We start from the raw sequence: 12,919 nt of genomic DNA, 5'->3' as shown, positions 1-12,919 counted from the left end.
GGGCGCCAAGGCGCGCGCTCCCCGCCGCCGAAGTCGCAAAGCCCCGCCCCCCGCCCCGCCCCCGGCCGGCCGGGGCCACGCCCCTTCCGTCGCCCCTCCTGGGGGCGTTAATCGTCCCTCCCCGCCCCGGAAGCACGCTCTTACCTCGTTCCTCGCGAGAGTCCCGTGCGCCCGCGCCCAGATCGCGCGAGACCGCGGAGGGAGCAGGAGTGGGTGGCGCGCGCGGCGGCTGCGACGGATGCAAGATGGCGACGGCGACCATAGCTCTCGTAAGTGAGCCCCTGTGAGCGCGGGCGGCCCTCGGCTGGTGGGGGGCGGGTCATTGGCCCGGCCTGGGCGCAGAGGGCCTCCCAGGGGCGCCGCGGTCTTCTCAGACCCTGCGCGGACTCCCTTGCGGCCCCAGGTCGCGCGAGGCGGGGGCGGGGCGGGCGCGCGCCGGCGGCCTGCAGGAGGCCTCAGTTTCCGGCCTGAGGACCCCAGCTTCCGGCGGGGCGGGGCCGGGGCTCGGGCTCGGCGTGGGGCCCCGGCGGGCGGGCGAGCCTGGCGGGGTTGCCTTCCTGCCCGCTGGGTCCGGCAGGCGGGGGTCGTTCCCGTCCCTCTGCCGACGGGTGTGTGCGCCGTGCTCACGACGGAAGTGGGGTCCTGGGGGCGACGCGTGGGCCTTCGGGTTGATGGGAGCAGAATGGGACGGGGCCTGTGTGTAGAAAGGGGTCTGCGGCTCAGAGCGCGGGGTGGCCTCGGCTCACTGCGCCTGCAGCCGCGAATTCGCGCTCCAGTGCTTGTCGAGGGGTCTGGTTGTCTTCATTCTCTTATCCCCACTCGGGGGAGAAAGACGTGCTCTCTCCCCTCCTGTGTATTTTGAGAAGTCGCATTGTCCCAAGCTCTACGGGAAGATTTGGGCGCACAGTGGGGAACTAGGCAGTCGGAGGTCTAGTGCCCGCTGGAAGCCAGTTCCCACCCAGGGTGCCATGTGTAGGGCGTTCGAGGGAGCTGCATGGGCATCCCGAGGAAGGAGCCGCCCCCTGCTCTGCTGAGTGCCCACCTCTCCGGGCAGGACGGGCGTTATTAACGTAGAGGGAGAACACCCATGCACACAACACATCGTGTGTGATGAATTCTGGTCTCTCCTCCACCCCACTTAGCTTAGAGGACCCTAATCCCCTCTTGCGTTTTTCTCAGCCACAGTTCATCCCTTTATTATTTGCCAGTCTTCCGGCAGCCCACACCCAGTGGGATGGGATAGGTCTGTTCGAGAAGACAACTTGGGTGAGTGACTGAAGACTGGATTGGTAGAACCAGGAAGTATCTTTAGACTACCTTTGCCAGCCCCCAGCTGGGGGGCTGGACCCATGTCCCACTGAGGCAGAAACCAGTTCCTAGGGGGAGAGAGGCATTGTGGGGGCACATAGTGTGTGATTCACAAGGCTGGCCAACACTCTTTCTACCGTGTTCTTTCTCTTGAAGTCACGGGAGTAAGTGACCTTTGAGGGGCGTGTCAGAGAGAAAGGGGGTAAGGGTTGAGGATTTGGTGACGTCACGGAGAGGCTGTCTCCAGGCAGCAGCAGAGAGTTGATGGTGAAGGATGGACACTTGGGAAGGTGGAGGAGGAGAGTGGATGCCTCATCCCCCTAATTACCCACAGAACCAGCACCCTGTGCCCACGAGGGCTAAATGGGGGCCAGGTCAGCTGTGGCGTGGTGCCAGATAGGTGGTGGTGGTGTTGAGTTGAATGTGGGCCATAGTGACCCCATGAACGGGTTCTCATTTGGGGTGTTCGGTGCCATCTGAATTCTGTTGGGGTTAACAAATGTGTTTTCATTGTGAAAGTTCCAGCTTGCTGCATCAGGCTCCAGGAGAGAGCTGCAGCCGGTGATCTAAGCCATTTCTTTCTTCATCATTGGGATGGGAAGGCTCCTAGAAGGTTGCCTGTTCACCACGGCCCTGTCTCATGCTGCTTCAGCTCTTACGGGAGGTTAAATGGAGCAGCTGAACTTGGCCAACAGTGGCCTGGTGGGGAAGGAAGCCGGAAGATACATAAGGGTGGGCATGCCTTCTGCCTAGTAGCTGCAGAATGAGCCTGGCTGCCTCTTGGCAGCCAGAGTAGGTCTTCTGGATGCATCGCTTCACTTTGACTCTTGGCTCCGTTCTTCTCTTCACCGACAGCCCAACCAGCTCTCATTTGGGGTCATCACCCTCGCGGTCCCAGTTGCTTTCTTCTGTAGGCACCCAGCCTGCGGTGTCGCCTCACAGAGGCCCCCTGACTGCCAAGGGTGCCATGGCCTGGCACACCTCAGAGCTGCTCTCTTCTTGGCCTGTGCTTTCTTCGTCGTGCTGCTAAACCACAGAAGTCATCTTTGATTTTTGCATTCTTTGTCTGCTGGCAGCGGACACCAGGCTCCTGAGAGATGTCTGTCTTTCTGCTCTCATTTCTGCTGCCTCCGCCGTGCTCAGTGTGGCGCCTGGGCACACGGTAAGCGGCGTGCGCCACACGAAGGGAAGCGACAGGCAGAGGCGAGGTGATGTCCTGCAGCCACCTCTCTCCTGGGTGTCTGACACTGGCTGTCAGCAGTGCTGGTGATTGCTGGAACTTGTCACTTGCTTTGCTGCTTTCTATGTGCAGGGGCTTCGGCCTGGGGGGTTGGAGGGATGCTGGGATTTCCCTGAATCTTCACAGTAGCCCTAGGAAACAGGCCATCCTCCTTCCCAGCTGAGGCGCCTGACGACCTGAGACCTTGGGTCATTTGCTCCATGGTTTGTTTTTTTTTTTTTTTTTTGCGATGGAGTCTCGCTTTGTTGCCCAGGCTGGAGTGCAGTGGGGTGGTCTCGGCTCACTGCAACCTCTGCCTCCTAGGTTCAAGCAATTCATGGTAGCACCTCAGCCTCCCAAGTAGCTGGGATTATAGGCGCCCACCACCATACCCAGCTAATTTTTGCATTTTTAGTAGAGATGGGGTTTCATCATATTGGGCAGTCTGTTCTCAAACTCCTGACTTCAAGCAGTCCACCCACCTTGGCCTGCCAAAGTGCTGAGATTACAGGCATAAGCCACTGCATCCAGCACACATTACTTTAAAAAAATTTTTTTTTTTCATAGAGACGGGGTCTTGCTGTGTTACCCAGTCTGGTCTCAAATTCCAGGACTCAAGTGATCCTCCTGCATCAGCCTCCCAAGTGCTGGAGTTGCAGGTGTGAGCCACCACGCACAGCCCCTACTCTCCTCCTCTTGTCTTCGGGTGGAAATACTCCTCTTTGGGCTGAGGAAAGGCAATGCCAGAGTTGGCACCCCAGAGCCCCTCTGCTATACCACCCCTCAGGGGGCTTCCCATCCCTCCAGGCACTGCTGCCTGGTGCTTGGGGGCATCCTGACCACAAAGCCGCCATTTTCATTGCCTAAAGATGGCAACATGTGGCTAGCTGCCATCATAAACATCAGTTTTCTCCAAGCTCTCCCAGTGTCTGCTTAGCACAGAACCCTAAGCTGCATGGCGGTGGGCTGGCTTTTCCCAAGAAAAAGCTTTTCTGAGCCATGTCCCACAGGCAACACTGTTGCGGTTCATGTGTTGGCTAGTACAGGGATTTGGGGGAGCACGAAGGTATGAATGTGCCTGATTGACCCTGTTCACGGGTATCTGGAGACTGGACCTGAAGCTGTCTCGTGTTGTGGGCAGTGAGAGGCAGCCTTGGCTGGTCACGGTGGCCCACGCCTGTAGTGCCGGCACTTTGGAGGTTGAGGTAGGTGGATTGTCTGAGACTGTCTTGGGCAACATGGAGACCGCTATCTCAAAATTACAAAAATTAGCTGGGTGTGGTGGCATGTGCCTGTAGCCCCAGTTACCCGGGAGGCAGAGGTTGCAGTTGCACCAACCACACTCCAGCTTGGGCGACCGAACCAGACCCTGTCTCAAAAAAAAAAGACAGGCAGCCTCTGCTCTGGCTGTGCATGCAGTGGGAGGGGCCCGTGTCAGTGGGGTTCTCGTTTCTTTTCACTCTTTCCGGGGCGCAGTGTCTAGGCAGCGTGGGACTGATGTGGGCAGCTGGAGTACCCGCATGCCAGCAGCGTCGACAGCAGCTCTGGGCACGGGCTGGTTGGCCTGCCCTGCTGCAGCTGGGCTTGCGCCGCTTCCCTCCTCTGGAGGTGGAGGGCCTGGGACGCTTGGGTGGGTCGGCCCAGCTTCTGGCTTTGTGCACAGGGCTCCGAGGATGGGCACACTGACCTCGTCTGTCCTGAGATACTGTGGGTCTTGTCCTTGAGCTGGGAGTGGCATGATGCTGCTACCTTTGGTTCTCATTGCGCAGCCTCTGAGAAGGTAGAGTAGGTCTCAGGGCCCTTCCACTCAGTCTCCCGACCCCCACGGTGTTCCCTGTCTCCTGCCCGTGACGCGTCTTTGCCCTGCCATTCCTCAAGACCATGGTGGAGCTGCTTCTCCTTTCTGTGCCCCCTTGGGTGTGGGTCTTGCCGAGTGCAGAGGGCCAAGCCCTTGGCTGTCCTCCCGGGCGACAGCTGCGCTCAGTTCCATTACCAGGGAATGGAGGCCTGCAAAGCTGCTTCAGGAGCGAGCTGGGACCTGGGCTTGGCCAGAGCCCTGGAAGGCGCTGGGGTTGGGGCTGATTGTGGCCTGGCCAAGGTGTATGCAGACTGCTCGGGAGGCGCCCCTGCTGCCTCAGGAGGGCATGGGGGGGCAACCAGCCGCTCCCTTTGGGCATCCAGCCTGCTGGCAGGAGAGGGTGGCTCTCCTTGGCCTGGGGCAGGAGCACAGCGCTCTCTGCCCTCCTCCCTGCTGGGACTTAACTGGCAGCTCTGGCCCAGCCCGGCCTCCACTCTTCTTCTGACTGGGTCTTTGGGCGTGCTGATGGGTGTGAGGAGTGGGCAGTTTGGGCCGGGGGCTCGTATCGGGAATACATCCCTGCCCGGCCTCCCTTGCTCAGCCCTGAGGAGCTCAGCCCTTAGCTTGAGAGGAGAGCGGGCCTGGCCGGTGGGGTGGCGTGCCTGTCCGTTACAACATCTCCTTCCTGCCTGCAGCAGGTCAATGGCCAGCAAGGAGGGGGGTCCGAGCCGGCGGCGGCGGCGGCGGCGGCGGCGGCAGTGGTGGCAGCGGGAGACAAATGGAAGCCTCCACAGGTACTGACCGTAAGCACCCTCGCCCTCAGGCCCGCCCGCCCGCCCGCCCGCCTGCCTGTGCAGCCCTGGGCCCAGAGAGGGCTGGCCGGGGGCGGGGTGGGAGGAGGCTCGGGGACCCTTCTCTGCCTTCTGGGTAGACAGCTGCCTGCAGGGCCACGGCCCTTGCCCTGCGCCAGTCCGGTGCCCTTCCCACCCAGCCATGGAGCCGGCCTTTGCCCTCTGTCTGCCCTGCTCCACGCACCAGGAGGGGCCCGTTGACAGTGCCGGGCAGGGGCACCCGGGCCTGGAGCTCGCGCGTTCTTAGGCATTGGCATCTTGCAGGAAGGGTGGGCCGCTGTTCTAGAACGTGCAGCACTTTACCAGCCGGAAATACACATTTCAGTTCAGAGTTCTGTGTTTCAGTTTAAATAATGAAGCAACGTGCAAATCAAAGCACAGTTCTGGTTGGGACTCAGCCCTCCCCATCTTTTTTCCGCCCCAGGCTCCAGAGTGGGTGTGGGTGGTTCTCGGCCTGTTCAGTGGCCCAGCCTTGGGAGCGGGTCCTCTCAGAGGTGGAGCTGGGCCTGTGGCTGGGTGATCAGGTTCTTTGTGCTTCTCCATGGTAGCACCCGCCTCCAGAGCATTCCAGTGGGGCCTCAGCAAGGTGGCCTGGCAGCCTCTTGGGGCTGGGCCCTCCTCTTGGTCCCCCAGGCACGCTCGGGGGCGGGACTGGGACTGGGACTGGGACGTGGTATACAGCCGGGATCCTGGGATATGTGGGAGCCGGCGCTCCCTGGCCCTTGGCTGGCGCCCAGCTGGCCATTGGTTGGTGGGAGAAGGGCCTTTTGTTCACCAAGACAAAGAAGAGATTGAAAAGTGTCTAGGGGGCTGAGGGGATTGGCGTTGGTTACCATGGTAACAGCCTGCTCCCAAGCCCCCGCCTCTGGCTCTTGGGCCCTCTTTCCCACTAAGGAGGAATGGGCTTGGGGCCAGCTGTGAGGGTGATGAGTACAGGCCTGGTCTGAACCGGACTGGACCACCTGGTGCCACCCACAGCCAGCCTTTGACCTTCAGGGATTGCTTGGGGCTCTGGTTGCCTGGGAAGGGGTTTCCAGGACTTCTTGCCCTTTGAGCCTGGGCCAGCATCCCAGCACTCAGCAGGCAGGAGGGGGTTCTTGGGGTTTGGGCCGGCCGGCCCCTTCCTGCCTCCTGTCCTTGCTCATCATTTCTGTGCCGGGGATCCTCCTCTCTTCTCTGCTGTCCCTCAAGGCTGTGTCTGGAAGTCTGAGAGGGCCCGGTTGGTGGCCAGTGGTCTTTGTGCTTGCTGAGCTGGGAGACAGGCGGGCATGCTGTCTGCCAGCCCCACGCTCCGCTGGGCCCGCGTGCCTCCCTGCTCATGCGGTTGCGTTCTTCCCTCTGCGAAAAGCTTCGAGATGGATTTTCACAGAAGGGATATAAGCATAATTCTGGTTAGCATCAGCTTGAGTCCACAGTGGCTGTGATCGCCCAGGGGCCTCCTGGTTCCCAGGCCTGTCTGACTAGGGTGCTGGCCAGTCTGCTCCTGGCTTCTCCCAGTGGGCTGGGCAGAGCCCATGCAAGAGTGTGTGGAAGTGAGCTGGACCCCTCCTTAGGGCTCATGTGGCCCAAGAGAGGCCCGTGTTCTTTGGGAGGTATGCACAGCGCCTGTGGGGACCGGGGGAGCACTGCTGCGAGAGAGGCCCTTGTATTTGCTCCTTGGGTGGTCCCTTGAAACTCCAGGAAAGCTGAGCCTGTGCTCATGGCAGGAGCCTGTGTCCAAGCAAGGAGCACCAGAATGTCCAGAGGGCCTGGCCCTTTTCTCCCACCTTGGAGGACAGCTGAGGCTGGCTCTCCTGCAGGGTGTGTGACAGAGGTTCTGGGGTCAGGTTGACAACCAGGGGCTGGACCCCTCTCCTGCCTCCAGCTGGTTATCTTGGTGGCCCCCGAGGAAGCCACTGTGGCCTGGGCCCTACAACTCCTCGGGGTACCTGCCTGCCTCTGTGTGTGTCCTACCTACCCCATGGGTCCCAGGGGAGACAGGCCTGGGCTGGGGACAGCAATGTCAGAAGGGCAGACCTGAGTCCAGGCCAGGCAAGGGACAGTCTGTGCTAGGGCCCTGTCTCTCTGGGAAGGTGCTGGGCCAGAGGCTGTGTGCAGTGTTCGGGAGACAGGTGGGGTGGCACTCCTGGGGTCACATGCAGGGGAACTGGAGTTTGCTGCTGACGGATTCCCTGCTCCCCAACCAGGGCACAGACTCCATCAAGATGGAGAACGGGCAGAGCACGGCCGCCAAGTTAGGGCTGCCTCCCCTGACGCCCGAGCAGCAGGAGGCCCTTCAGAAGGTGAGCGTGGCCCTCCCAGGGCACTGTGGGCATGGGCCAGTAAACCGGGGGCAGGGGCAAGGGCAGGGTGCGGGGTAGGCCTGTCTGCCATGGGCTGGGCCCCCAGTGCTCCTCACTGCCGCCTCTCTCAGGCCAAGAAGTACGCCATGGAGCAGAGCATCAAGAGCGTGCTGGTGAAGCAGACCATCGCACACCAGCAGCAGCAGCTCACCAACCTGCAGGTGAGCCCCGGCTGAGCCTCCACCTCCCCCCACCACCGCCACCGTCTCCTCCTCTTCACGCTCTTCCTCCTCCTGTGCCTGCGGCCGCCCCCGCAAGCTGTTACAGTGCTCCGATTCTCAGAGACTCATGCTCGGGACCCTCAGGGTCCTCTCTGAGGCAGGAGTGGCCCAGCCTTTCCCACCTGTTGCTCGCTGGAGCCCCTAACGCGCCACAGCCGGTTTCTTGGCTGCTTGCCTATAGCGCTCCCTGCTCCCCTTCCTGGTCATGACACTGTGGCCTCTGGTCTCCCCTGTGCCCCCTGCCCCAGCTGTGCACGGCCGACGGTGGCAGCATGCAGGGCATGGGCCTCCCTGCCCCCACGGCCTGGGTAAGACCGCTCAGGCTCCCACCCCTGCAGTGAGTCCAGACCACCTGGGCTCAGCCCTAGGACTGAGGGGTCAATCTGGAGGCACCTCCCCTGGGGCCCTGCTCTAGGCCTGCAGCCGGAGGCTGTGATACCTTCATGGGAAGAGGCCGGTGTGAGGCCGACAGGTTCCTGGGCCTCGAGCCTCACGCCCCTGCCCAGCCCTCAAGACATTCACACTGCCAGGAGACGTCCTGGCCATTCACTGCGCTCCACCACCCTCCTCTCTCCCTCCCTCCCTCCCTCCCTTCCCCCTTTCCCCCTTCCCCCTTTCCTCTCTACCCCGGCCGGCCCAGCTGCAAGGCTGCAGGGCGGGGCACATGGGGCGCTGCGGCCCCCCTGGGCAGGTGCCGGCGGCCGGCAGTGTGGGAAGGCAGGCGGCCTCCCTGGCAGGGCGGGGACTCCGGGCCTTGCCGCTGTCTGCGTGAGGTGTTGACGAGAGCGGGAGACTGCTCGGCTCCAACAGACTGAACTCTGTCTTTACTGTCTTTCAGATGGCAGCAGTGACAATGGGCTTTGGAGATCCTCTCTCACCTTTGCAATCGGTCAATAGAAATGCTCACTTCTTCCGGGGCTCATGTCCTTAGTCAGGGCTAGAGGGGGGCAGTGCAGCCCACGTGCTGGGGACCTTGCTCCCCTGGCCGGCCCTGCCCGCCAGCTCTGGACGAGCGCAGCAGAGCGCCAGGCGTGGTGGGGCCAGTGGTGTGGGCACCCACCCGGGACCGCCCCTGGGGAGGCCTCCATCTGCTCTGAGGGCCCACCTTAAAACTAACCGGCCAGGTAACTGCGGAGGGCAGCCGGCCAGGGCGGGTAGCTGCCGGCACCAAGCCCGTCTGCGCCCACACCACCTGCACACATGGGGTGCGCCCATGGCCTCCAGCCCGGTCAGTCTCCAGGCTGCCTGGCTTTTGGGTTGGGGTCAGGCCCCTGAGGAGAGAGGGGTCCTAACTCATGGCCCCATCAGACCCTGGAGGGAGGATGGACGGATGGGGTGGGGGTGGGGGGACCCAAGCGAGCAAGGGAAGGGTAAGCAGGGCCTTCGGTCTGGCTGTCAGCAAGGGGCAGAGGCCACGCAGCCAGGGTGGAGGAGGCAGGGGCCACAGCTATGGCCTTGGCTGTGGTGGGCAGAGGAGACCGGGAGGAAGGTGCCCCTCCCTTTCCCCAGAGGCAGGCTGAGGAGGAGGCCAGGCCCCGTCTCGGGGTTCCTGAGGGGAAGACGTGGTCCCTTCTCTGGGAGCCTCTGTGCAGAGGGGGCATCCTGCGTGTGCGGCTCCGGTGGGACGACACGCCTTGTTCTCTCCCGGAAGCATCTGAAAGGGAGCCCAAGCTGGGGTTCCGGTCAGGGAGAGAGCTCTCAGCCTGCCTGGGGGTGGGGCCTTACACTGAAGAGGAGACACGACCCTGTCTTGGGGGAACTATGGCCTGAGGGACAGGCCTGGTCTAGTCTCCGGGGAGCCTGCTGAGCGAGGGGGACGTGATTCCACCTTTGGGGGGCCTTGCTCTGAGTAGGGAGCTTGAGGCCAATTTGTTAGGGGCCCAGTTTGAGGAGAGCACAGTCTCATTTTCAGGGAATTCCTAGTTGGAAGGAAGATACCTCACCTTGGGAGGCGCTTCCAGGCCCTTCTCCACGGGAGGAGGAGGTCTGGCCTGTACTAGGCCAGCTGATACGTAAAGAGGGAAACTGGTCTCTGGCCACAGGGCCTTCTTTTATGGAGAGGGGCAGGGCCTGGCTCCAGCTCTGTCTGCTTTGCCTGCCCTGGCCCGCAGTCTCCCTGTGGCCCACTGTGTGTGGCTCTGGAAGTCCCTTGCCTGGCAGGTCTCCTGTGAGGTGGCGGGGGCAAGAACCTGTCCCTGAGGGTGTGGGGAGGTCCCTCAGCACAGTAGCCAAGCTCACAGCCAGGACCTGGACTGGCCAGGCCTGTCACCTCCCCAGCTCCAAGGAGCCTGGGGGCCTCTCTTAGGGTCTCTGCTACCTCATGGTGCCCCTGGGGTCCAGGCTAGTGGTCTCGCCTGGGCCTGCTCTCTTGGCGGCAGGTACGGGCTCCGGGCGGCTCCTTTGTGAGGAGTTGCAGGGCACAGCATGAGCCCCCACCTCATTTGGCCCCACATGAGCAGCTGCTCCTCATTCTCTCTTCAAGGAGCCCCCATCCAGGCTCCTGAACTACTCCCCTGGGTCTCTTCTGGGCAGTGATTGCCCTGTCTTCTGCCCTCCTCTCTTCGACCACCAAACCAGTGGGTCCCTCCAGCCTGGATGGCTCCTCCTTCCCTCTTCTGTTGTGATCCTTGGCTGGGACAGTGGGGGGATCTCCCAGCCCAGCCTGGGATACCCGGCCCCCAGACTGGAGGGATGGTCTGGGTGGGAGGGCACACAGCCCTGCCTCCTGACCATCTGTCGGCTTTGCTGCCGCAGTCTGCCTGGGACCTTGGCGGGCTGGGGTGCATCTGTGTCCTGCCGCTGGGCCTGGCCTTCCTTCTTGGGGCGGTGGGGTCCTGCGACCCCAACACCCTGACTGCAGGGATCGAGCCGGCACCTCCCTGCCACGTGGGGAACCCTTCCCACAGCAGGGCCGAGTGGGTGGGCCCGGAGGGGAGTGGGCTGCCCAGCCTCCTGCCACCCCTGACCAGCCAGCGGTTCTCTCCCCTCTGTCCTGCTGCAGATGGCGGCTCAGCGGCAGCGGGCGCTGGCCATCATGTGCCGTGTCTACGTGGGCTCCATCTACTACGAGCTGGGGGAGGATACCATCCGCCAGGCCTTCGCCCCTTTTGGCCCCATCAAGAGCATCGACATGTCCTGGGACTCTGTCACCATGAAGCACAAGGTCAGCAGGCTTGGTCTGCCCTGGCCTACTTTGGGCTCACCCCCAGCACTGGGCTCACCCGGCCTGACAGGTGGGTCCCTGTGTCTAGGGCTTTGCCTTCGTGGAGTATGAGGTCCCGGAAGCTGCACAGTTGGCCTTGGAGCAGATGAACTCGGTGATGCTGGGGGGCAGGAACATCAAGGTAAGGCAGGGTGACAAGGCCTCCATCCCACAGGCATGCACGGTGGCCCCTCCACAGAAGCCTTTTGTGGCTGGGCCTGGGTTGACGTGTCTCTCCATCTTGTCGCCTCTTCCCCAGGTGGGCAGACCCAGCAACATAGGGCAGGCGCAGCCCATCATAGATCAGCTGGCTGAGGAGGCACGGGCCTTCAACCGCATCTACGTGGCTTCTGTGCACCAGGACCTCTCAGACGATGACATCAAGAGTGTGTTTGAAGCCTTTGGCAAGATCAAGTCTTGCACGCTGGCCCGGGACCCCACAACTGGCAAGCACAAGGGCTATGGATTCATTGGTGAGCTGGGGCGGGTGAGGTAGGATGGGGGCCACCCAGGACTGGGTTTGGCCCTGCTCACTGCTGCCCTCGCCCACAGAGTATGAGAAGGCCCAGTCGTCCCAAGACGCCGTGTCCTCCATGAACCTCTTTGACTTGGGTGGCCAGTACTTGCGGGTGGGCAAGGCTGTCACGCCGCCCATGCCCTTGCTCACACCAGCCACGCCTGGAGGCCTCCCACCTGCGGCTGCTGTGGCAGCTGCTGCAGCCACTGCCAAGATCACAGCTCAGGTGAGGGCCCACACAGCTGTGTCAGCCGGATGGCGGGTGGGTGGGTGGCCTCCTGATTTTGTAGACTGACTGAAGGTGGTCTTGAGTAGCTAGAGCAGGGACTGATGATGGTGACCTTTTGGGTTGCAGGAAGCAGTGGCTGGAGCAGCAGTGCTGGGCACCCTGGGCACACCTGGACTGGTGTCCCCAGCACTGACCCTGGCTCAGCCCTTGGGGGCTTTGCCCCAGGCTGTCATGGCTGCCCAGGCACCTGGAGTCATCACAGGTGAGTCCAAGTGGGTCCAGATTCTCTCTTCTCCTGCCCTGGCGTCTCTCTTCCCGCTGCCCTCAGCTGCCTGACCCAGGTGGTCCAGGTGCAACCCTCTGAGCCCAGGGCAGGCCATCCATGGCTGGCTAGCTCTGTGCCTTTCTGGGAAGGGGGTGGGTGGGGGGCGACTACTGGACCCGGTTGGTTTTGCTGCAGGTGTGACTCCAGCCCGTCCTCCTATTCCGGTCACCATCCCCTCAGTGGGGGTGGTGAACCCCATCCTGGCCAGTCCTCCGACGCTGGGTCTCCTGGAGCCCAAGAAGGAAAAGGAGGAGGAGGAGCTGTTTCCCGAGTCAGAACGGCCGGAGATGCTGAGCGAGCAGGAGCACATGAGCATCTCGGGCAGCAGCGCCCGCCACATGGTGATGCAGAAGCTGCTCCGCAAGCAGGAGGTGCGCCACGGGCCGGCGAGGGGGGAGGGTAGGGGGTGGGGCCGGAGCACTCAGTGTCTCCCCTTCACAGTCCACAGTGATGGTTCTGCGCAACATGGTGGACCCCAAGGACATCGATGATGACCTGGAAGGGGAGGTGACAGAGGAGTGTGGCAAGTTCGGGGCCGTGAACCGTGTCATCATCTATCAGGAGAAGCAAGGCGAGGAAGAGGATGCAGAAATCATTGTGAAGATCTTCGTAGAGTTTTCCATAGCCTCTGAGACTCATAAGGCCATCCAGGCCCTCAATGGGCGCTGGTTTGCCGGCCGCAAGGTGGTGGCTGAAGTGTATGACCAGGAGCGTTTTGATAACAGTGACCTCTCTGCGTGACATTGGCCCCTTTCCCTGGACTTGTACCTGCTCCGTGTTTCCTCTGGGTTTTATAGTGATCACAGTGGTGTCCCCGGGGCCAGGCACCCTCTGCCCAGCCCAGCATATAGTGCGGATAAAGGTGCGGATGCTGCTGGCCTTGAACATCCACGTGTCTGCCATTGGT

General features: G+C 62.2%; 1 protein-coding gene across 6 annotated transcripts; it reads left to right on the top strand.

The window, feature by feature from the left end:
* Positions 1-156: 156 nt before the first annotated feature.
* PUF60 (poly(U) binding splicing factor 60) lies at positions 157-12,897 on the top strand. Of its 6 annotated transcripts, none has more exons than XM_039464535.2 (12): positions 157-269; positions 5,021-5,119; positions 7,363-7,458; positions 7,590-7,679; positions 8,578-8,628; positions 10,741-10,902; positions 10,991-11,083; positions 11,201-11,414; positions 11,494-11,684; positions 11,814-11,949; positions 12,148-12,383; positions 12,454-12,897. In XM_039464535.2, the coding sequence occupies exons 1-12, from the start codon at positions 246-248 to the stop codon at positions 12,751-12,753; spliced, it is 1,692 nt and encodes a 563-aa protein (XP_039320469.1). In that variant the 5' UTR covers positions 157-245; the 3' UTR covers positions 12,754-12,897. The 6 variants fall into 6 exon arrangements, with proteins under 6 accessions (XP_039320469.1, XP_039320471.1, XP_039320470.1 ...); XM_039464536.2 differs by having other exon boundaries at positions 181-269; positions 5,024-5,119; XM_039464537.2 differs by lacking the exon at positions 8,578-8,628.
* Positions 12,898-12,919: the final 22 nt, after the last annotated feature.

The sequence above is a fragment of the Saimiri boliviensis genome, chromosome 15 (genome assembly GCF_048565385.1).
Source record: "Saimiri boliviensis isolate mSaiBol1 chromosome 15, mSaiBol1.pri, whole genome shotgun sequence".
Lineage (NCBI taxonomy): Eukaryota > Metazoa > Chordata > Mammalia > Primates > Cebidae > Saimiri > Saimiri boliviensis.
This window is presented reverse-complemented; position numbering and strand designations above follow the sequence as displayed.